At 42.4% G+C, this 24,973-nt stretch overlaps 1 protein-coding gene across 5 annotated transcripts in view; it reads left to right on the forward strand.

Annotated features, from left to right (window-relative positions):
* The window catches only part of bcas3 (BCAS3 microtubule associated cell migration factor), a 286,604-nt gene that overhangs the window by 183,584 nt on the left and 78,047 nt on the right, over positions 1 to 24,973 (forward strand). The window contains exon 24 of one of the 5 annotated variants that reach the window (XM_055514054.1): positions 22,209 to 23,105. The exons of 3 other annotated variants lie outside the window; for them this stretch is intronic. In XM_055514054.1, coding sequence (XP_055370029.1) covers positions 22,209 to 22,213 — 5 coding nt within the window. In that variant the 3' untranslated portion in view covers positions 22,214 to 23,105. Of the gene's footprint in view, positions 1 to 2,311; positions 2,347 to 22,208; positions 23,106 to 24,973 lie in introns of those variants that run through there. One more of the 5 variants, XM_041073415.2, reaches the window with a different exon arrangement.

Genomic DNA, 24,973 nt, shown 5'->3' on the forward strand with positions numbered 1-24,973 from the left:
TGTTAAACTGTATAAACTGCTCCCATTAAAGGTTTAACTAAGAATTGAACAGTTGAGGGATCATCATCGTCTCATCTCATCATCATTTTATGCTTGACTATACCCAATATTTTCTGTATATTACACTTACTGAAAGATGTGTTTTTTTTTAAACACGTGTCAGTGAAAACTCCAGACGGGCTCAGGTACAGTAGATGGTATGACTATTGTTTAACCATATTTTCTAGTATCTATGTAATATATATATATATATATATATATATATATATATATATACACACACAATTAGGGAATTGTTGTAGAACTAACGATTAACTCAAAAAGCTTCAACAATGTTTAGATTTTAGGACTTAGTTCATGGGAAGTTTTAAAGGATGTCAAACTTTTTTTTCCCAAAACATGTTAAATAAGCACAAATTCAAACAATTTATAACAGCTTTTTTTAAATTAAAGTATAAGTGATTGTTGTGGAAAGGCCATCCAGTTTTTGACTTTTAGAATGTCTTTTCAAAATAAGAGCTTAATTTAGCAGGCATTCGGTGCACTCATTTCACTGTGTACAAGTTGGCATTGCCATCGTCAGCCAATTTAAAGCATTATTCTCTACTTTGTAATCAGCTTCAACAATTATAACTTCCCACCATGTCTCTGATTACTGTCCGCATGTATTTTCAACTGTTCTGGGAATCCAGAAAAAAAACTGCTACTGGTCCCAGCAGAAGTCGAGGTCGCACACACTTACAGTAATCCTGTCTGTGTGTGTTTGTGTGTGGGTAGCAGTTTGTTTGAAGTGCTCATTCCGCTCAGAATTACAGTGCTGCCATAATGAAGTATTACCATGCGATTTCAAGGCGAACCAGTACAAAGACTGAGCACTTATGTGTGAGTGCGTGTGTGTGCTGGACACTTGAGGTGAAGGTTCAGATGGGGCAGCTGAGTAAGAAGCTGCCGGGCCGAACCTGCACCATGCATGTGTCTGCATGTTGTGGCTTATTGTTTTTTATGATCAAAGTAACAACAAGGCTTTTGGCTTTTTGTGTGTAATGCAGCCCTGCTGTGCCAAGGCTGCTCTGTGTGCACAACAATGCATGTCTGACTTGCAGTTGCGTGAGGGTCCTCCCAGATGTTTGGATCTCGCAGGCACACACACACACGCACACGCACGCACGCACGCACGCACACGCACACGTTCGGAGGTGCGGCCTCTCTGGCTGCAGCCTGCGCCGGCCTCACCTCCAGCCTCCCTGGCCTACTGAATGTTGCATCATGTGCAGTGGCCTCATACATAGTGCATCAGCACAAACATGCCACCAGATGATATACATACTGCATTGGCACCTGTACCCAACTTCACTGACAAGCATTTAATCCATTTTTCATCCACGCATGCAGTGGGACATTGGTTTAAGGACAGTAAATGGAAATGGTGACAGGGAATGAATTGTTTTTTAGCCATTGCGTGTTTGTTTGTTGTCCCATTTAGCTTCTAGGCATTCACTTACCACTGCTACTGATGCTGCTCAGCAGTACATCCTTCTTTTAAGCACAGAAAATCTATTTACAGTATAACTGAAATATTCCTTTTCTGGAACTTGGTTTGTAGATGACACTAACAAGCTGCACTAGTTAGCATGTAGCCAGGGTAATAAAGCTGCATTTACTGCAGGTAGCTGCTTATTGTAAGAGTTAGCAGCCATGGCCCAAACTGAGCTAACGAGGTAATAGTGGAGGTTATTCTTACGGCTTTTTAACTAGTTGTAAACTACTGATAGGATGGTGCAGATGCTAAGATAACACATGCTGTTAGTGTCACACACATAACACGTGTTAGTGTGATGCTGGCCTGTTCGTTTCCAGCTCCGTCTTTGTAGCACACGAGATGTTGATAACAGCCACTGTGGCTGCTATCAGCTACAGTAACATCTCTTGCTCCCAGCCAGTGACCTGCCCATAGGGGTAGCAATAAAAAGTGTCAGCCTCTACTTTGATTTGTTTCCAATTTCACCGCGTTCTCACCTGGATTGCACCGCGTGAGAGTGTGTGTAACGTCCTTTTGGCCTGTATATGGCGATTGACTGCCACTTTTGGTCCTAGAACGCCGTCAACGTATTCGACTGTGTTATATGGCCTCTTGTAGAATGATCATTTTAATTATTGGAAAACAGCGTCTCATCATTATCATTATCATCAAACGTAAGCGTCTGATTATGCCTTGTAAAACTGTATAGACTGTTTAGATCGTGTACAGAAGACAAGCCATAGTCAAGGCATCGACAAGAATAGCTAACTCGCTTTTCCCTGCTTCCAACAGCTGCTGTAAGCAACAGTTGAGAGCAACCACCATCAGCGGCTTCACCGGTCAATCTGGAAACGCGTTCATCTTCGGCAGCGGTTAGGACACTTTAGGTGTGTGAACTGGGGAGGAGACAGCAGCAGCGACTGGACAGAGTTGGTGTCTTTCCCTGCTGACAGGCACACTCATTTCAAGATTCAAAAAATGTTATTAATCACAGAGGAAAATTATTTTGCACACTTTAATCGCTGTCACAGATGGAGGTACACACAAGGAGGAAGGGACATTAAAAATAAGAATACTAACACATCTACACACTCACATCAAGTCTAATTACTATTGTCTCATTACATCTGATTACTAGCTAGCTAATTACTAGCCAGCTAGCTCCTGAATAACATCTATGAACTGCAGTTTTTTCCCTGTTTAGCCATGATTATTACGGAAGAAGCGTAAATCACGGCCAGTCAAAATTGTGCAATTACTTAATACTGTGTTTACAGTGAAGGTAACAAATAATAAAAATAGTAATAATTTCAATTTAAAATGCACTTCATATTTTAAATGAATGTTGAAGTGCTACAAACAAATGAGAACAGAAAGCACCAATAAATACATATGTTTTAAGACCAGAATTCAAAGCGGCCACAGTCTATGGAATTCTCAAGTGCTCCACAAGTGTCCCTTAGACTAGGTATAGCTGAGCAAATTGCCCGATCTCCGATGGAACTTTGTCTTCGGATATAACGGTCCCAATTATTCTTGCAGAGTAAACATATGTACAGTAGAACAAACTACTTACTGCATTAATGAGTCCGATGCTGCCCAATCTTCCATGGAGCTTTGTCCCAGGACCGAAGTATTTCTCACCTGCTGATCAAGTAGAAACAATACATTAGCATGTCTAGTCGCCTCTACGGAGTAGGGGAAAGGGTTGTGAAGTTTCTCTTTGCGACTGTGAGCAAACATAAGACAAACAATAGCTTGGTTGAACTCAGATCCAAGTCATCTGAGTACGAAACACATCACATATCATTCGGTCTCTTGTTTCTTTCAATAGACAGTTTGGAGCTCTCTGTTAAGACCGCTGCCCACGTGACCTAACGAGTAGCAGTAACAAGTAACTTTTTTTTTGTTTTCTGTTTTATTCTAAACAAAAAACAGCTTTAAATCCAATTCCTCCAAACACAAGAAATAAAACGGTTTATTGGTTTGTAAGGCGGTGCTCAAACAGTGCACAGTCAAAACAAGTCAGAACTGCAGTTTTGGGCAGACACAGAGTAAACACGTACAGTAGGAACAAACATGTTGCTCTAATGAGTCGCTGTAGATCTGCTGAGTTCTGGCGTCCTGTCAGAGTTTGACGATCGACAACTGCTGTAAAACAAAATCCTATGATTATTACAGTTATTTATGTAAAAAAAAATCTACAACTGCTGGAAAACATTCATTAGCAAGTTGTAAAAGTTTAAAACCTAAGTAAGCGGCTGTAGTCGCAGATGGACTGCTCTCTATGTCTTTACTTGGCCATGTGCATTCAAATTATATTAATTAAACGTGACCCATAACCACGGAATTATGTGAATCCAATATATTGTATCAGATGTTAGAGCGGTGGGTGTGTACATATTTTTAAGAGATGCCTGTTATTTAAAGATAGGAAAAAGCTAAGGAGAATGAAAACAAGAATGTTTTGCTGCTGTGGTGCAGGTCTGTAATAAACTAGACAGAATGGAATGTGGAGATAACTCACGACAATCTGGCGGGGGTGTCCCATGGCCCGAGACCCACCCACCAAAAAGTCCACATTAACGTCCAGACGGACCGGGAAGGTCCGGATGAGCCTGGTGTAAAACCGTGATCAGACTGGCATCCAAATGTCCCTGGCCAGACCCATGAGCGTTCCTCTGAACCATACCCCTCCCAGTCAACAAAGTACTGGCGGCACCGGCCCCATCATCGACAAGCCAAGAGAGACCTGACCGTGTATGCAGGCCCACCATCAATGACCCGAGGAGGAGGCTGAGGAGGAGCCGGAGGAACCAGCGGACTGGAGCAGATGGGCTTGAGACGGCTGACATGGAACGTGGGATGAATCCGCATGGACCTAGGCAAGGGGGACCTGACAGACATAGACAGATTAATGATCTTGGTAACCGTAAATGGCCAAATGAATCTTTGTCATAACTTACGTGCCTCCACCCGCAACTGAAGGTCCTTAGTGGACAGCCACACTCTGTCCCCCATGGCGTACACAGGCTCGGGAGAACACTTGCAGTCCGCCTTCTCCTTATACCTGGCCTGAACCTGCAGCATGACTTGCCACGCACGACGGCAGGTCTGCTGGCAACACTGAACGAGGGCGTGGGCTGACGGAGCCCTTGAGGCGGTGGAAGGCCAGCTGGATGTTGGTGACCGCTTGTGGACCACACAGTGGGGACATGCGGTGACGTACTCCTGGACATCCTTCTTGAACCCCGGCCACCAGAACCGGCTCCCCACCACGAACGCCGTTCGACCGTCACATCCACTTTGTCTCATGCAGCCGGGACAGGGCATCCGGCTTCTTATTCCTGGATCCAGGACGGTAAGATAGGTGGAAGTTAAAGCAAGCAAAGAATAAAGACCATCATGCCTGGCGTGAGCTTAAGTGCTTAGCTGTTCTGAGGTATTCAAGGTTCTTGTGTTCTTGTGAATGCCCCCTCCAACAAGTGCTCTCCACTCCTCCAGGGCTGTCTTTACTTCCAACAGCTCCCTATCTCCGATGACGTAGTTCCTCTCTGCCTGCGACAATCTACGGGACATGAAAGCACACAGGTGCAATTTGGCTTCTTCCGGATCCCGCTGGGAGACGACCGCGCCGACCCCTGACTGGGAGGCGACCATCTCCTCCACAAACTGCTGAAAGGGAATCTACGAATGAACCTCTGGTAAAAGTTTGCAAAACCCAGGAAGCGCTGTACGTCCCGTCAACACAGTGGTGTAGGCCAGGTCTCTACCACCTGTGTCTTCGCGGGGTCCATATTAATCTGCCCCTGGGAAATGGCAAAGCCGAGAAAGGAGACAGTCACCACATGGAATTCACACTTTTTAGCCTTGACAAATAATTGGTGTTTTAGGAGGTGCCCAAGCACCCTCCGCACTTGAGTATAGTACAATGCTCTTGTTCTGACCGGGAAAAAATCAAAATATCGTCCAGATAAGCAAAAAAAAAAGTCATTAATCATACTCCCCAGTACTTTATTCACCAGACCCTGAAAGACAGCAGGTACGTTGGTAAGCCCAAACGGCATCACTAGATACTTGAAGTGCCCATTTGGAGTATTGAATGCGGTCTTCCACTCACCCCCCCCCCCCCCCCCATTACGCACCAGATGGTAAGCATTTTGGAGGTCCAGCTTGGTGAATATGCAAGGCTCGGACAGTACCTCGAAAGTCGAAACCAGTAGAGAAACCAGTAGAGAAAGGGGGTATGAGTCCCAAACTGTAACGTCGTCAACCCCTCGAAAGAAGCAGCGGAGGCAGCATCAGATTCTGTCCTAGTCCGACCACCGTCGATCTCCGTTCCCCGCGTCTCCACGCGCTGCTCCAGCTTGCTGCTTCACAACCGCTGGTCAATCTGGAAAGCCAGTTCGCGTCTAGCTCCCTGGGCAGATCTCTCTCCGCTAAGCAGTCGTTCACGCGGTGAGGTAATCCCCCGATGAACACGTCTCCCAGCACACTGGCGTCCCAACCAACCTCCACAGCCAACGTCCGAAACTTGATGGCGTATTTTGACATGCTACACTCACTTTGCCAGATACTTACTAGCTTTTGGGCTGACTTTCGTCCGGGGGTAACCTCCTGGAAGATCTGTTTTAACGCTTTCGAGTAGCTAGCGAATGTGTTCATACACGCAGTGCTCCTGCCACTCGGCCTTAGCCCACACTTTTGCGACTACCGTGAGGTAGGAGAGCGCGAACGCCACCTTGGAACGCTCCGTGGGGAACTGCGGCGCACGGAGCTCGAAATGAATCTCACACTGGGTAAGAAATGTTCTGCAATCACCTGAGTCCCCGGAGAAGTGCTGAGGTGCTCCCAGACAGACGTCCACATGGGAGAATGAATGCTAGCGCTTACCGGAACATGCTCCTGCGGCTTCGGTGGTGCCAAGGGCGGAACTGGGACTTTGCGGATTTCCACCAGACTCTTCACCAGCTGCATAAGATCCGTGACGGCGTTTTCCTGCTGGGCAGTGCAGCGAGTCAGGTCCTGAAGCGCAGCGTTGATTCGGCTCTTGAGTTCCTTGACACGTTTCTCTTGAGACTGAAGGGCGCAGTGCACCGACTTGGCACCGGCTGGGTCCATCTTTGGCCAGATTGTTCTGTCAGGCGGCTTGACGAATCGGACCCACATGCACGGCGACGAGACCAGAAGGTAAGTTACACAGGCTTTAATGTTCACAGCTGAATCCAAGGACAGGTACAGTACTGGCACAGACTCATGGTGTGAGGCACAATCAAAAGGAGCAGGCAAAACAGAATAAGCTAGGCTACGGTACAGGAGGGCTGGACTAGAACAAGATCAAGTAACAGGCAAGAACAGTAACTGGAATACATACAAGGTAACGCTGGAATGTAATACAGAATAAAACAGGAAATGGTGACCATGAATATGACAACAGATAAAAACATAACACAGAACGGTTATAACTTTGCAGTGAACAGAAAATAACTATGAATTCAAATATGTTGTTCAGAAAAAAAATTGCATAGTAAGAGCAATGACAAGGAATCAAACTCAAGCCAAATCAGCTAAGACAGTGGTCACTCAGCTTAACCACTAGGCTACCAAGGATATAGGAATGGCACCGTAGAATGACTAGTCACGGATAATGTCTCAATCAATAAATTAATAGAATATTTATTTGATAGAAAAAAAAATTGATAGAGAAAAAAAAAACGCACTGCCACTAAGCTACCATGGTACATAGCGAGTTGTTGCGCTTCATACTCTCCACATTTGAGCACACAACAGATACTTCATACTAAAATAGGTTTGGTGTAATATATGTAAATTACAGGTAGAAATGAACAGTCGGACCTCAGTTACACTGTAGTGCACTGGAGTCTTCTAAACACTTGGTTAAAACGAGACTAGCGTCCTGATTCTTTTTAGCTCGTTGCAGGATTAAAAATCCCCAGTCAGCGACGCACCCGCTGCACCTTGGCGACGCAACTATACTGTAGTGAAAACGCGAGTCACTTTCAACTGCTACCACCGCAGCTTCTGCATGATAGCTAGCATGCTAATAGCAGTAGGGCCATGCGCCCTTTAGCAAGTCTCTCCTGCACAGCAGAGTCCTCTAAATGAAAACCATTCGCCTCTGACTGCTTCCCGAGCTCTGCTCAAAGACAGGGGAGCCGTAGGGTCAGCAGCTGGTGCAGGATATGGCAATTGTTTATGAAAAATGCTTTCTCAGGCCCACCAAAAACACACACTCGGGGGGAAAAAACTCAGCTCTTGAACAGTCAACAGCTGGGAAGGGTTGGGAGTAGCCTGGAGGCTGGCAAGTCACCCCCTCCTCAGTCCAGATGGGGGAGGTTAGGTTGAGGCTAGCTGTCGCCCTCTGCAACCCCCCCCCCGCTTCCCAAACTTCCCATTTGCATTAAGGAGCAGGCTGAAGATTGCAGAGGAAGGGAAAGGAGGAAGAAAAGCAAAAGAGCATGACTGCTCTGTTTTCACCCCCAACCCTCCCTCCATCTTCAGCCTAATCAAATAAAGCAGGAAGCTTCTGAGACGGAAGAAGAGTGTTTATTGATATTTGCTCAAGCTTGTTCACCCCCTGCCCCGTCCCTGCAGCTTGTTTTCTATTTACCACTTTTGAAAATGTTGACATGGTCAACGTTTTGGCATATATACAACTTTAACCCAAGGTCTGTAATTTAGCCAAGCCAAGAGGTTACGTTTCCTTCAGCTTCCTATGATATGCCACTATATTAAATTGAGCCAGTGGGAAATTACACTCAGCGCATCATGGCTTTGACTAGTCCATTTATTGTAATAAGAGGGTGTCATGTGAAATGAAATGGCCTCAAATAAGAATTGATGATCACCAGCTTTAGCGCTGGTTGGAAATAAAGGCGCACAGGCGGCTCATGCCAGAGCCAAGAACAGCCCGTTGAGAGTATTGTGTTTCAGCTGCTCACCTTTTAGTGCCTAAAAAGTTGAAATTGCATCTTTAAGTAGCTCACAGACTCAACTTAAAACTGTGTTGTTAACTGGACTGGGACCTTAATGCAGTACCAGGAGAGTTCCATCATCCAATGAAAAGCTGGTGCGATGCAGGAGTTTTTAATGGTGACTCCTTTCTATTCATACAATGGTAGCACACACTCCTGCATGTAACAGCAGTGGAAGTCCTCTGTCGGTCTTAAATTGATTATCCCTATGGATGTCTGCAGGACTGGTCTCGTGGAATATTGAAACAATAAACATTGTGGTGGTGCAGCGAACCCAAGCCAAACCCCAGACACTTGAATGTTTCCAACTTTTATAAGACTGTATAAAAACTCAGAATAAGCACTGGATAGATTCACTGTAAAAATCATCATCATTACAAAGTACCACGTTCGTCGTGGTGCCCAGTAACCAAAGACATTGTAGGTTAGGTCTGACAGACGTCGGCTTTCCAACGGCAGACTTCAGTTGTCGGCTCTTCAAAGTGCAGTGAACCCTTGTAAAAGCAGTTTGGCACTTCTTAGAGGATGTGGGATTTGAATAGCGTGGTGCTGTGAAGCTGCCTCCGCTAACAAAGAGAACTTTTTTTAAGCTACCATTCTGAGATTCTGTCTAGTTATTTTCAATGGTCTTTTGTTAGAAGGCATTGAGGGGCAACAGCTTAATTTCCCCTCCAGCTCTCCGTGTGCGTATGTCCACGCTGATGTATCACTCATCGCACAATTAGCTTTTCTGTGGCCAGAATGCAGTAATCCAACCTACCTGCAGCCCTGTGGGCTCACTGCTGACTGCTACCTAAAGGTCACAACGCCTGACCTTTGGGGTCCAGGGCACGTGAGTGTCCTGGGGTGCTGTTGTCTCTGTCCTGTAACCACTTCAGCCTATACTCCACAAGACTCCCTTTTCACACAAGCAAATTCTCAGGATACAGATGGGATCCGTAAAACAGTTGGATGAGCTGGTTGAAACACATCTTGTACAGTTGAAAACATGTGAAACACAGTTCTACTGTGAACACATGCATATGAACTGCATATGTACGGGATGAGGGTAATGGTATAGACCAGACATGTTTGAACGAAACACAAATACTATATGAAAAGAAGGAAGAAAGAGGAGTTAGCAGAAAAGTAGGACACTCAAAATGTATGAAAGTAGAAACACTACAAAGGTCATGAGGAAAAATTTATAGAAAACATGAGGAATGAAACCAACAACACAAAAACGACTGTCTCTCTCTCTCTTTCTCTCTCTCACACACACACACACACAGGCACACACACACACACACACACACACACACACACACACACACACACACACACACACACACACACACACACACACACACACACACAGGTGTAACTCTGATCACTCCAGTCCCTTCCCCTGACATATGTATTACTGTATGTACAAGCAACAAGGGTCTCACGTCTGATGAGAAAGTCAGAAAGGCCGCAGGTTCATTAGCCTTCAGCTGTTTTCAGTCAGAGTCATTAGCTCTGTCTGACTCAAAGTAACAGACTCACTTTACTTATTACATACTAATTTATTTTTAAAACCACATTCATATAATAATAGTATAACCTACTGTATAGTCACTCTATACATGTATATATGAATGAATGAATAAATAAAATAAATATATATGGGTACAGTAGCATTCAAATAAATACCACTAAAGTTTGTTATATTGTTAGTGATTACTGTGTTGCTATGCCAGATATACAGTATTTACATTGCAGTAACCTTTAACTACTGGGCTGTTAGAACCAATGCTCTGTGTGGCAGTCCAATTTGTGATTGTTTTCCAAATACACCAATAATGATTTATTAAGTTTTCAGACAGTAATAATGAGGTTCAGTTGTGGCCAGCTACTGTAAGCTTGTCATACTAATTAATGCTCCCTTTAAATTTGCTTCAGGTCTCAGGGTTTTGTCTGTTATTAACCAAAACACAGACAGGAAGAAATAACAAAAGAAGAAATGTCATTTATTGTGTAGGTGTTATAATTTTGCATACTAGTGTATTTATTTTAGACAAGGTCACAATCAGGAAAGGGAATACAATTCTACATGGTTCCTTTTCTTTTTGATCTGCCCTGAAATAATTCAGTTACATTTTACTTATCAAAAGAAGAAAAGTATGACAATATCACAGGTTGGAAATGAGCAATATAAAGGCTTCTTGAGCAGCTAGAAATGTCTGCGTATAGATCCACCATAGAGTTTTTATTGCTCATGTCATTGAACTGCTTTTAGGCAGCTGGGAAATCCCCAACGACAGGCGGAGCTTCATCTGTCCTGCTCCTAAATATAAAATGACAAAATATAACAAAAACACGTCCACAAACGTTTCAACTAAAAGAACATTACATTAAATTACATTACAGCCTTTACATCCAGCAAACTGACCTTTGAAAAATAGGTTTAAAGGATCAATATGATGAAGTAATAAATAATGTTTAAAAAAGCTAAACTAACTGACGCAGCACAGGCTTCAGATCCATGGACCCAAGCATCAGGACCAGAGGCAAACTTTGCCGTGGCCTCCTCACAGACAGTTTGGAACTGCTAATAATCCAGAGTGTGTTTGATGAAATGTAAAAGTCACAGAAGGATGTTGCTCTTATTCAGTGGTTTGGTGAGATGAGTCAGTCAGTGTTGATTGTGAATGTGTGGAATTCAGTTGTGCCTTCTTTCTGAGATGTTTCATTTGAGTGTGAATGGGCTGTGGAGGGCAAGTATCACTATAGTCACATATCTGCTGGAAGCCCTGTATCTGCAGTATAAGGTGTATATATGGTAAATTATCCAAATGAAATGACCTTAACCTGTGAACTCCAGCTTTGTGCAGCTTGTTGTGTGTGCAGTGGGATGATGCGGAGGTGTGTGTGTGTGTGAGTGTGTGTGTGTGTGTGTGTGTGTGTGTGTGTGTGTGTGTGTGTGTGTGTTCCTTGTTAGCTCAGTGAATCCGTCTGTAAACAGACACCTATGAGCAGCTGGGCAGTTGGCTTCAGCACAACTCCCTCACAGAGAGGAGAGGAACTGTTGACCTCCACACACACACATACACACCCTCCGACACGCACATGCTGCCACACACACAAACATCCATAAACACACAGACTCACTCGATAACACAAACACACACAAACACATTTCCCCCAGGTCCCACAGGAGACAGACACTGCCATGTTTACTGCCTCACCGGAAACTTTCACAGGAAGGAATGAGAGACCAGCACCTATCTTTCCCTCTGTTCAGTATCTTCCCTATCCCTTCATTTTTTTGTTGCTTTCTGACATTTCTCCATAAACACTTGGGTCAGTTTATTTGTCCAAGGCAACAACCCTGCAACTTTTATTGCTCTCCAAATCTAAATCAAGAGGGGAGTGTAGGGGACAAATTTCCGGAAGAGCACGCCAGTTGACACACTCAAGGGAATGTAAACCGGGCTGGAGCACAAGCGATAACAAATAAGAGATGTGCTCTAGCTGTGAGCCGTACACTCCAAATGTTTTTGTTTTCACTCTGAAGGACATAGAGGAGTCTGGCTAAAGCTGCAGCCAGGAAAACTCTCCGGCTTCCAAACACCGCCGTCCAGTCTGTCTCTCCCTCAAGAGGCTGCTTGTCCCAGCCTTCACACAATCAGAAGAGAGAAACCTTTTTTTCCTGAGGGCTTATTCGTTAGATCTGATGAGAACAATTGCTGAGAACAGTGGATGGTACTTCAGAGCCAGGGAAATTAATTATGACAAATAAGTAGTTTTAGAAATGATGTAGTCTTTAGAACACATGTAGTTACTTCATCTTTGTTTCAAAGGAAAACATTACAGGGAAAAAAGTAGTTGGACTTGTTTAAAGACCTCCCAACGGCCCAGCGGACATGTGTGATATGTATTTCACTATATACACTACTCACAATAAGTTAGGGATATTGTTATTTACATGAGTGCTTTTCCTATTTGCTCTGAATTTTAATGAAATAAGTAAAATAAGTTAATGTAAATAATGTTTACATTATTTACGTGAATGGGGTCACTGGAGCCTACCCCAGCTGGCTATGGGCGAGAGGCGGGTACAGCCCGGACGGGTTTGCAGTCCATCACAGGGCCACACATATACAAACAAAGCATTCATTCACACCTACACTCACAGAGTGACCAATCAACCTAATGCATGCTTTTGGACCATGGGAGGAAGCCGGAGAACCCGGAGAGAACCCACACGAACGGGGAGAACGTGCAAACTCCACACAGATAGGCACCCGGTCTGCCTCCGGACCTCAGGACTCAGGACTTTCTAGCAGTGCTACCCACTGTACCACCGGGTCGCCCTTGCACTTTTTTCATTAGTTTAATATTTATTACCCCAAAAAGTAGACAATAAGAAGGATAGCCCCAAATAACAAAAATTGACAATGTCAGTAGCGGATGTTTCCACTATTTGCTGCAATGACAGCTTGACAGCGATGCCTCATGCTCCTCACTAGCCTCATGATGTTGTCCAGAGGTAATTTGTTCCACTCTTCCACAAGTGCTACACGCAGTTCTGCCAGTTCACGTGGGGGTGAGGTACAATCATGCAGTCTCTGCTTCAACTGGTCCCAAACGTGCTCTATGGGATTCAGGTCAGGGGACATTGATGGCCATACCATATGAGGCACTCCAACTTCCTGAAGTTGAGCTGTGTTAATTCTGACACAACGTGGTGGAGCATTACCATCCATGAACAGAAAGTTGGGGGTTTGCTGGCAGAATTGGGGGATAATAATGGGTTCTATAATGTCTCTGAGGTAAGAACGTGCAGTAATTGAGCCATCTAAAATAACCAAATCTGTTTTGCGCTGACCGGCTGATGCCTGCCCAAACTGTTGCTCATCCTCCACCAAAGCTATCCCTGGGGACCATGTTGACCTCAGTGTATCGCTCACCTTGTCTTCTCCAGCAACTCCAGCAATGACGACCATAATTTCTGTGCAAGGTGACCCAACACTCATCAGTGAACAGGACGGTAGACCACTGCTGCATTGTCCAGGTCACATGGTCTTGTGTCCACTGCAAACGCTCACGGTGGTGTCTTGGTGTCAGTGGAGTCACCTGCAACGGTCGTCTAGCATTTAAGTCAAAGCTGTGGAGCCGGGTGCGAATGGTTTATCTGGAAACTCTAGTACGCCTCACATCTCGTAAATGGGCCTGCAGCTGTGTGGCAGTTGCATGACGATGTCTGAGTGCATAGGTCCTTAGGTACTGGTCATCGTTGCGGTCTGTCACTTGTGGGGCTCCAGTCCTGGGTCTGTCTTGAACTCTGCCCCTCTTTGTCTTGATGCAAGTCTGCTTAAACCCCTAACCCAACTTCTGACTGCCTGCCACCGACCTGAAGGCGCGCCATGGCAACATGCTTGTCTGTTAAGTGACGTTGGGTGTTCATGCTGTTTAAATGATGAACTTGCAATGACTTACTGATCATACCATCTTATTATGCCCACAGATTGTTGAAAATTATGCCACATTAAAAAGGATTGTCTTTTGGTATTGACTCCAATAATTAGACACACCTGTACACAATGAGACCATTACATGGAGAACACAAAATGAGGTGTGTCTATCACGTCAATACAATTGCCCCCCTTTCCCAAAAATGTCTGATGACATCCACTGAGTCTCTCAATAACCCCTAAGCCCATATCTCTAACTTATTGTGAGTAGTGTATTTATACATAGTCAGGCCATTTGCTCTCACTGAGTTTTCCACCCCCAAAGGTGGTGTCAACAAATGACTGACTTTAAGATCACCTCAGCACGTAAAGACATAATAACCTAATCTGCTTAAGAATAATAATTTATGCCTTAAACGTTTCCCAAAAGTTCATTTCCATCTGCTCTTTCTGCCTTTTTTCTACCTTCGAGAGAGGCAGTGACCGTGCTGTGTGTACTGGACTGTGACTTGCTTCCACGCTGTGATCTTACGTCTGTGGTAGACATTTGAGTTCCTTATCAGGGAGGTGGAGCTGGACTGATAATAATAATAAGAAACAGTGCATTTTTAAGTGTAATGTGTTTGTGGTGCCCTTTAAATATCTCCTTCTTCTGGATTTGTGAGTAGGTGGAGGAAACCCCGACCTGATTACTGTCCATCTCCTTCTGAATCATCAGGTCATAAGCATCAAAGCAAGCAGAGCTTTACAGGCATCATTAACTGGATCTGATAAAGTTTTACCAGCCAAGTTCAGCTTCACCTGCTTTTTGCCCATTTCTACTGTGGTGTAGCAACAGCCTGCAGGGGAGTGTGATCAAACTGATTACTCAGAGAGGGGAATTCTCAGTGAACCAACTCAACAAGAATCAGAATTTGCTTTAATGGCCAAGTTTTCACAGGACAACCTGTGGCCCGATACAGGTGCTCGATGGACGGAAGCTTAGTCCCAATGATCTTCTCTGCTGACCGCACGGTAGACACCATTTTTGTAGAAGGGGGGGGCAGGCGGTTCTTCCTCAAGTTAAAAACAGCATCAAAATGAAGGCATGATGTACCTTGAAGTACCTAGGAATCAGCACAGCGCTGACTTGGCTAAAATGCCCTCACTGAATTTGAATCCACTATTATTAAACATACAAACAAATTCAGACAAATGGGAGACGCTCAACCTCACTCTTTCGGGGAAAGTAAGTAATGTATTATAAAAATGGCAATATTAGCTTTACCGTTACATTTACATTACAGTGAAACTATGGAAACACAGTTAAACTCTTTTTGTGGGAAAAGAAAAGACCTAGGATTAGACTGAGTAAACTATATATGTCCAGAGAGGGTGGATTGGGTTTACCAGATTTAGATTATATTATTTATCATTTGGAATGGCCAAACTCTGTACATATTGGGAACAAACGGAAGATAAGTCCGACTGGACTGATATTGAGATAAAACTCTCTTCACCATTTTGTCCTAATGAGATATTAGCGCAATCACAAAGTTTAACAAACCCTATCCTCATCCGCGAAAAGGATGTATGGACTAAAGTACACCAGATGTTTAAGAATACTCATCATTGAGGCACAATCCAGCAATTTGCATTGGAAAAAACAACTACCTGTATATATTGGGAACAGTGGTATTTCAATGGCATACACACTATCGGAGAAAATGGCAGTATTGTGGCTAATGAAAATTTGGTCTTAAGGGAAAAGGCCATTTTTGAAATAATTGCAAATTAAGCACTGCATTGGGTCAAGGCTTAACATCACACTGGAAAACCCAGTCATGGACTTTTTGAAGCTGTCGTATAGGTTCCATACAGCCTCCCAGTTCTATATGCTGTCAAACAACCTGACAAATAGTGATTTATCCAGTCTGAAACTGTTGCCGCAGGGATCTGGGAAGGGATTTTACCCAAGAGGAGTGGTGTCTATCTTAGAAAACGTGGGAAGTTTGTGAGGGACGCAAGGGGGAAACTCACAATTACATATATATATTATCACACTCCTGTAAGACTGTTTAGGATGAAACTGTCTCAGGACAATCTATGTTGGAAATGTAAGAAAGAAACGGGAAGTTTCTTACACTGCATGTGGGAATGCACAGTGAGAACATTCTGAGTAAATGTTTTAAAATCTAAGTCATTGGTTTGGGTCAACAATTCCTTTGACTCCTGCCTTGTGCTTATTGGGAGATAAATCTTTAATGCCAGGGACATCCAAAAGTACTTATTTTGTTATTATTTTAGGTATGGTTACAGCTGCCAGGATTATATTGTCAGTTTGTAATTTGCAACTATGATATTCTTATTTTATTTTATCTAGTCTCCCCACTTGACCATGCCAGCTTACAGTATGTTGTAGAATCTACTCTGTAATATATATATATATATATATATATATATATATATATATATATATATATATATATATATATATATATATATATATATATATATATATATATATATATATATATATACTGTATATATAATACTACTGTATTTCTTTGTTGTACCACCTTTCACCTGTTACGCCAAAAAACAATAAAAATCTAAATGAAATCTCCTGATGATGACACACGTTTAGAAAGTTGCAAATCATTCTACCTAGAAAAAGTAATTTCTCTGAGTAATTACGTGGGAGAGCTGTTCTTTTCTCGAAAAGATGTTGAACACTGATAAGTTGCTGACGTCAATATGTTGACTACGACAAAACGGGATTAAAAACATAACGATTAAAACACTGACCAAGGTAAAAATATGACAAAGATAAAAACATTTACCAACGTAAAAAGGTGAAAAATTGAATGAACCAAGGTGCGTCATACAATCATGAAAAAGCTATTTTAAAAAGTTTGAAAGAAGTAGTTAATTGCTTAACTGTTAAAATGTTTAATAACTAATCAAGCAGTAATTACCAAAAATCTTATAATTTAAGGCCATAAAATACATTATTGCTTTTATTTTGAAAGAATTTAAAGGGTGTGTGCTTGGGTGATTGCTAAACTTAAATAGTCTTGAAATAGTCGTAATTTATCATTCAAAACCAAAAATAGTGCTATCAAAGCTAATAAATTCCATTGGTGCTTTTATTTTGAAAGAATGTAGGTAAAGGATGTGGGGGTATTTACTAAACTTTCAATTAGTCTTTAATCGTCATAAAATAACCATTCAAAATCAAAATGTAATAAATTCCATTGGTATATATTTTTTTTTATATTTACTAAACTATCAATTAGTCTTTAAATAGTCACAATTAATCATAATCATAATCAAAATAATGCTATTTTAGCTAATAAATTCCATTGGTGTTTTTATTTTAAAAGAACTTAAAGGACATGTTTGAGGGTATATACTTAACTTCCAATTATTCTTTAAATTTTCATACTTAACCATTCAAAGGCAAAAACAGTGCTTTTGAAGCCAAGAATGTGCATTGGTGCTTTTAATTTGAAAGGATTTAGGGAAAGTGTGTGAGGGCAATTACCAAACCGTTTCATTCTTTAAATAAATAGTCATAATTAACGAGTTGGCAGCAGAAATGTTGCTATCAAAGCTAATAGCTTTGTGCTTTAATTTTGAAAGGCTTTGGAGGAAAAAACAGTGTAATGAAATAAACAGTAATATATTAATATATGGGCACTGAGCATCAGGAGGTCGACCTGTCAATCAATCTGTTTCTGGGCTCATTCACTCATCTACTGCAGGTGCACCATTTTCATGGAGATGAAAGGCGGGAAAATCAGGCTCACTCTGCTCTATGAAAGCAGAATTTCATCCCTGATAAATAGACTTGTTCCAGCTTAACCATACTATTTATCACAACTTTATTTTACGAATCCCAAGGCTTCAAGGAACAACTGGTGTGAATTTGATGTTTGAGGACTAAAGATTGTCGCCACAGTCAAGATTTCAGAATGTGTCTCTCTCTGCATTTCTCCAAGACGTCTGTCGAAAATTATCACTTGAGTCTATGGGGGAAATTCAGGATGAATTAGCGACTAAAGTGTAGATCATTAGAAAGAAGACAAGTATGACTACGATTTAGTCAAAAATTATGTTGATAGAGTGAAAATTGTGGCTGTAGTGACAAGTTAAAAAATCGAGCCCTCACACTCTAGCTATAACAATGACAGACGCTGATGAAAAGAGCCAAGTTGACAAAAAGTTGAACAATGACTCCCATAGACGACCATTGAAAAAAGTTGAATAACGTTAAAAGTTGAAAAGCTGAAAATCTAAAAAGTAATAGCCCCCATCTCCTAAAGATGACACATGTTTATAAAATTGAACAATTAGCAGTAGAGTAGAGTAAATAGCAACTGATAATAACAATAATAATAACTAGAAAAGGGTGATTTCTCCAAGAAATTATGTAGGAGAGCTGTTTTGTTGTTGTAAAGGCTCAAAACACTGATAAGCTACTGACGTCAAAACATTGACTACGACAAAACGATGACAAAGGTTAAAAAGATGAACAACATTACAAAGTTGACCACCATTCAAAAGTTGACCAACATTGAAAAGTTGACTAAGATTACAATGTTGACCAACATTAAAAGCTGAACAACATTGAAAAGTTTACAAAGATTAAAAAAGTTGACCAAGGGATATCGTTAAGGATCACAAAAAATCTGATTAAGCTGATAAAAACACCAATCTGATAAAGAAAACAGGTAAGAAATCAAAGCAAAACATTATGGTGTTTTCCATAATGTTTACTGTGTATCAGGAGCTGTCAATCAAACTGTTTTAGTAACGGAGACAGAGGCGGGAAAATCAGACTCACTCTGCTCTGTGAAAGTGATGGAATAAATAGTAATATAGTAATATATGGACACTGATCATCAAGAGGTTGACCTGTCAATCCATCTGTTTCTATGCTCAGTCACTCAGTACACTCATCTACTGCAGCTGCGCAATTGTTATGGAGATGACAGGTGGGAAAACAGGCTCAATCTGCTTGCTGAAAGCAGAGTTTTACTCCTTATAAATAGTCTTGCAGCAGCAAAACCATAATAGTAATCACAAAAATATTTTCATTTTATGAATCCCAAGGTTTATCCCAGGCAATACGCACTAATGGAAACGCTGAAAATTTAATGAAAACTACACTGTATTTAGATGCTAACAAGTCGAAAAAACTATAGAGGCTACAAGAACGCTGATTTACATGGATAAAGTTGAAAGATGATAGACACTTTTAAAGTTTAAATGACGTTTTCTACGCCAAAATATGACGATGACGAACGTAAAAAGTGATGTGAAAAAGACAAAAAGTTCAACGATGATTCCCATAGACGACCATTATGAAAAAAGTTGTAAAGCTAGTAATAGTAATAATTTGGAAAAAAAAAAAATTGGAAAAGTTGAACGATGATCCTACAATAAAGCGTTGAGACGGACCGAAACAGGCCGCAAAACGGGGCGAAAAAAAAGAAAAACTACAAAAAGTAATTTCTCAGAGAAATTACGTGGGAGAGCTGTTCTGTTGCCGAAACAATGCCAAACGCTGAAAAGTTGCTGACGACAAGAAAATGACAAAGATTAAAAAGATAACGACGTCCAGTTGAACAATGATTTGCACAGACGACAATAAAAAAGTTGAACGACATTTATACACTGAAGCGTTGGGAAGAAGAAAGCGATCGAAAAACGGGGCGGAATAACTAGAAAAAACATTTTCGTAGGAAAATGCACAATGAATGTTTCCACGCTGAAGAATTGCTGAAAATAGCTGAAACATTTATCATAACATCTGAATAGTTGAATGTTGTGGAAACATTTAAAAGAGCTGACAGTAGCTGCAGAGAGAGTAGCCAAATTTTAAATATGGAAAAGTCCGAGCAGTTGAGGAAGCATGTGCAGGTAATTGATAAACAGTAATATAGTCTCATTAACTAATCATTAACCAGTCAAAAGCAGACAATGTGTTTTTTTTGTCAAAAGATTTGGATTGGTGCTTTTATTTGGAAAGGATATGGAGGAAGTGTGTGCCAAATTGCTAAACAGTAAAATATTCATATAATAAAGTCATAATAAACCAGTTGAAAGCAGAAATATTGCTATATGAAGCTGAAGATCTGAATTTGTGCCTTTATTTTGAAAAGTGTGTGTGGTTAATTGCTAAGTGTAAAACAGTGTGAATGACTAGTCACAGGTGATCCTATAGCTGAAAGTTGCAGATATATTCACTATATAACTCAATTTCATTCTTTTGTTTGTAGTGTTATATTTAAGTTAGGATTTTAGTAATGGTATAACTTTAGTGAAATTAATTGAGCCTTTTGTTCATGTGTGTTTGTATTGTGTTCTTGTTGTTTTACGTGCTGCACCCTGAGGGAAGAGAGTGTGCATATGAGTGACCCTCGGGCGCAGTGATACATTGGATGTGTGGAATATAAATGAGGTTTTCACTCTACTAAGGGAGCACCCAAAAATAGACAATTTCTTCTTCTTGTTCCTCCACATGCACAGAAATATCTAAAGAGAAAATCTCTGTCTTAAAAAAACGTGTCCATACACTCTAGCTGTGGCATCATGCACTCTAGCTCACACAATACACACTAATGGAAAAACTGAGAATTCCTCAAAAACATCCTTAAACTGCTATAACTCAGAAAATCTTAAAGATATTAAAAAGCTAAACAATGCATTATTAGTTTCAGCTTTAGTTTAAAGTATGCAGAAGTAATTAAAGCTGAAAGAAGACAGCTGAAGAGGATTTGAAAAGTTGTTTCCATTTCAATGGGAAAAAATAGTTTAATAACTTGAAAAATATGAAACATATAAATGAGAAAAAAAATGGCCCTCAAGCTTGGTGACTTTGGGGAGGGATTCACGGGTACCTGGCGTCTCTGGATGTTGTGTGGGGTCTCAGCCTGCGCCACGGTTCTGAGAGAGAGAGAGAGACCAACTCTAAATATTTTCACAATGAATACTTCATGTGTCGTGATGCTTGTAATTCATCACTCTGTACAATGCAAGTCATCTCAGCCAAGTGTTAATTGATCCACAACGTCTTTTCACTGTGTGCTCAGCTTGGAATTCCAACACAGTAAATATTTGAACACAAGCTGGGCAGTTCGGAGGAGATTAGCGTCTCCTATTCTGGATTTGAGAGGCTGATCTAAGCGGCAAAACTGGCCGCAAAGTGGTGTAAACACTGTCACTGCAGTAACCTACATAAAACACCGTCACTCAGATCACGCTGAGATCATGGAATATACTGTACAGAGGAAAACCTCACCTTCACCTGTGGCTTCACCAGCGAGTGCTACTTCTCCTTCACTGTTTCCTCAATCAGTCGTCCTGAAGATGATGCCTGGGGCTAGATGTAGCTGCAGGTCGTCCTGGGTCCTATATGAACACACCATCAGGAACAACATGTTAGCCAACAGGACGACAATTATTAACACTGCTCAGCACCATTCTAGTGGCTCGTGGGCTAGAACACTGGAGGTCCACACGCTCACTGATGCTGGATGCTGATCAAGCATCACATGACCTCCTTCCAGCATTGGGGATACGGTTCATATGCGCATAGTTTGCCCTTGTTCTTGTTTTAGAACATGAAAGTATTAAACATTAAAGACATTATAAAACAGAAGATTGTGTTTTTTTGTTAGTGGTGGTGCTCATAGTGTCACTCCTTTAGTTCTATGCTGCCTTTCATCTAAATGGCAGCTGTGACGCTGTGGCTCATTCTTGGCCTAATGTCTCGAACCACGGCTGCAGCGTTGTTGGGAGGGAGGTGTGGTGGGGCTGGGGCTGGGGTTGCTCCAGGGCCAAACTGAACTTCCTGTGAAGGTATAAGGGATAAACATAAAAAGAGCGATGCTAGGAACGGGTGAGGCCGTGTGAGGAGATGAGAGTCTGAGCCCAGCTTAGACATTCCTACCGGCTATCATACTCTCTGCGGCCCTAACACAAAACACACATATTCACCTTTTATTCTCCACTTTCCCTGCTCCAACCAGAGCACTGCTTGTAAAAGATTGTGTTCATGGAAAGGTGAGGATGTTGACAATGGAAGCATGGAAATGCCCTGAACCTCCTCCACGGGCTGTGACAGTTCAAATACAGATGTAGGCAGCGTTTTCCTAACTGATCACTGCACAGTAGACTGTCTGTTGTTTTTTATGTTTGATGTCTTTTGAACTAATCATTGTTTTTTCCTCTTTCATGTGCTGTCATCTTCGCTACCGGGTGATGCAGGTTAGTGCTGCACTTGCACACACACACACTCACTGGGTCTCTCAGTACTTTCTCAGTTTCAGTGTCGGGACTCCACGCTCCCACCAGGGGACCCTCCCGACACCCTGTCATTATTTTAATTAAATGCAATTATGACCATTCTGAGGACAATCGAGTTTTGTTGATGCCCTTTTTCACTCTTTGTCCCAGCCCATGCCCCCTTTTCCATGTCCCTCAGCCCACTACAACAAGCCGAATCACAGACTGTCCCAGACATAAAAGTCTAAAAGTCAGGCAGGCATGTGAGATTGAAAACACATTTGAGTTTGACTCTTGGGGAGGCGGGATGTGTCAGTACAGAGGTGGAGACTTTGACTGAAGTAAGAGAGACTGTGTGGCTTATCAGAGTCCAGCTCAGAGTGTGTTTAAGAGCGTGTCTCTGTGTGGTTTCGGTGTTTCATCCATGCACTCATGTGGTTTGGAGGTGGGCAAGGCTTGGGGAGGCAGTGGGTTAAAAGGCTGTGTGACGTTTCTGTGGAAAGAGGCGTTGAACTGACTGCTTTTGTGTTGAGCAGAAAGCCTGGCCCTGAAGCAGGCCTGCCTTTGTTCTCAGTGCTCCCATTATGTTTGCATCAGTGCAAAATATAATTTTGCCTAATCCCTGAAGAAAAAAAAAGATTGGTTGAGGGTGTAGCACAGTTGTGTTTTGTATATATCTATGTATGCGTGCGTGTGTCGGGGGGGGCTAAGGGGGGAGCTGCTGAATAGCCTTCTGTGTAGTAATCAGAGTGCTGAGCCCCCCAAGACGGGGAAGAAGAGCAGGATAAAGACTGGAAGTGTTCTGAAGACGTGACTGCCACCACTGCTTCTACTGCCTTGTGGGCACTAGGAAATAATTCACAGATCTGTCATCTGCCAGACATTACCCCAAAATACACACAGAAACACACACACACACACACACACACACACACACACACAGGATTTCTTCTTGTAACTCTGGGTGACCTCCACCCCAGACCAGACAGACAATAACCCAGCGGATCACTCAGCAGCCCCCTCCTGGTGTGAGAGGACTTAGTCAGTGTCTCACAAACTTATGACTTGCCTTCAGGTAGATTGCAAAAGTGTGTTTAAAGACAAAGAGGTCAGGTTAGAAGCCAAGTAGGAGTGTTTGCCCTGCACAATGCTCTCTGACAAGAAGGAAATCTAAACAAGACACACTAACAGGTTGGGGGAATTCCTCATGCGTGGCTACTAAGCAAACATGAAATGTTTATGTTGTCTGTGTGGGAGAGTGTGGGCCTCCCACCATTTCACGTGTCCTTGCATCACAGAGCGGTAGCGAGGGCGTGCTGCCACCTCCTAACCAAAGATACGGATATTGAATAGGACAAGACATTAACATTTCACCAGCACCTTTGCTGCACTTTCCTTTTTTCTCACCTTCTTTCTTCTTCCTTTTGACATGGTGGTGGCATTCCCCAGAGCTGTGGCACACTCACAGTGTACTAAGGGGAAGTGCCACGAGCCAAAGACACACCCACATGGCAAAGGGAGATGAAGAGAAGCATCGCAGCAGTGGTTTTCATGTGGTGGAGGAGCCTCAGGCAGCCTGCTATAACCCCAGGCATCCATCTCCCTGACAGCTTTAAACATAGTCTTTCTCCTCCCTCAGACCCCACTTTCATATGTTCCTTTTAATGATCTGTTCTGTGCTGTGGAACGTGTGTCTCCAGTCAAATGCACATAGAGGCAGAGTTACAAAAAGGTTGTCCTAAAATAAATCACTTTTCCATCTTTTCTAAATCAATTTACTTTGGCTACTTTGTAACTTCAGTGTCAGAAAAATGAATCCTCTGCTTTACTGTCATTCAAATCTGTCATAATTTATTGAGAAGTACAAACTTCAAAGCCTTCACAAACTTGCATTGCTGGTTGGAATAAAGTTGATTGACTTGTCCTTAATAAGCTGCTATTTAAATTGCTGAGGGTGATACAGACACTGTTCAGAATCTGGAGTCTTGTTACCGCGGCTCATAGATAGCCTCCCTTTTGTTGCCTCATTTCATTTGGCGTCTTCAGAAAAGTCTACACGCCTTGCAGTACATGTCTCGGACTGTGTGTGCAGATGTACATATGATAGGGACAGCGTGGTCAAAAGGAGGGATTTGTTAAACTGAACTTACGTCAAACACTAGAACCAGAAAGTCTGTTTTCTGAGACACCTAGGGTTTTGAGAAGGCTGTTCTCAGGCCTCAATAATGCAGCCTGTCAGAGTGTGTAGGAAGGCCAAGTTATATCTTATGCGCAGTGTCCATTGAGTCGTCTCTTACACATGGTAATGAATGGTGGTCAGAGAAGCAGTGTCCTGTATCAAAGAGCTGAGCTAACATGCCTTTCTCACGGATCCAGAGAAGTGGCCCATTGTCACGGCAGACGCCTGCTATCGACTCCCAGCATCTCACAAAATATGCCCCATTGTTGGGGAAGGCCAACAGCATTTACAACTGTGAACCGCCAGCATTCCTGAAGTCGGCCCCTCCTCCTAATAAGACTCACTACAGTGGACCATACTTACGTTCACACTCCACAAGTGAAGTCAGCTTTCTACAGCTAAGGGGTTTTCCTCTTCCTCATCCGTCAGTGGCCAGTGGGGGACTTGTGGGGTGCATACCTGCTAAGAGATTGGGAATTAGTTCGAGTTGTACCTGCTGCGTTGTTCAAACAACAGGAAAAAATACTTTTTTTCCTGTTGTATTAGAACCTTAGTGAGATTAGGAGAC

Source organism: Betta splendens, chromosome 13 (assembly GCF_900634795.4).
Source record: "Betta splendens chromosome 13, fBetSpl5.4, whole genome shotgun sequence".
NCBI classification, from domain to species: Eukaryota; Metazoa; Chordata; class Actinopteri; order Anabantiformes; family Osphronemidae; genus Betta; species Betta splendens.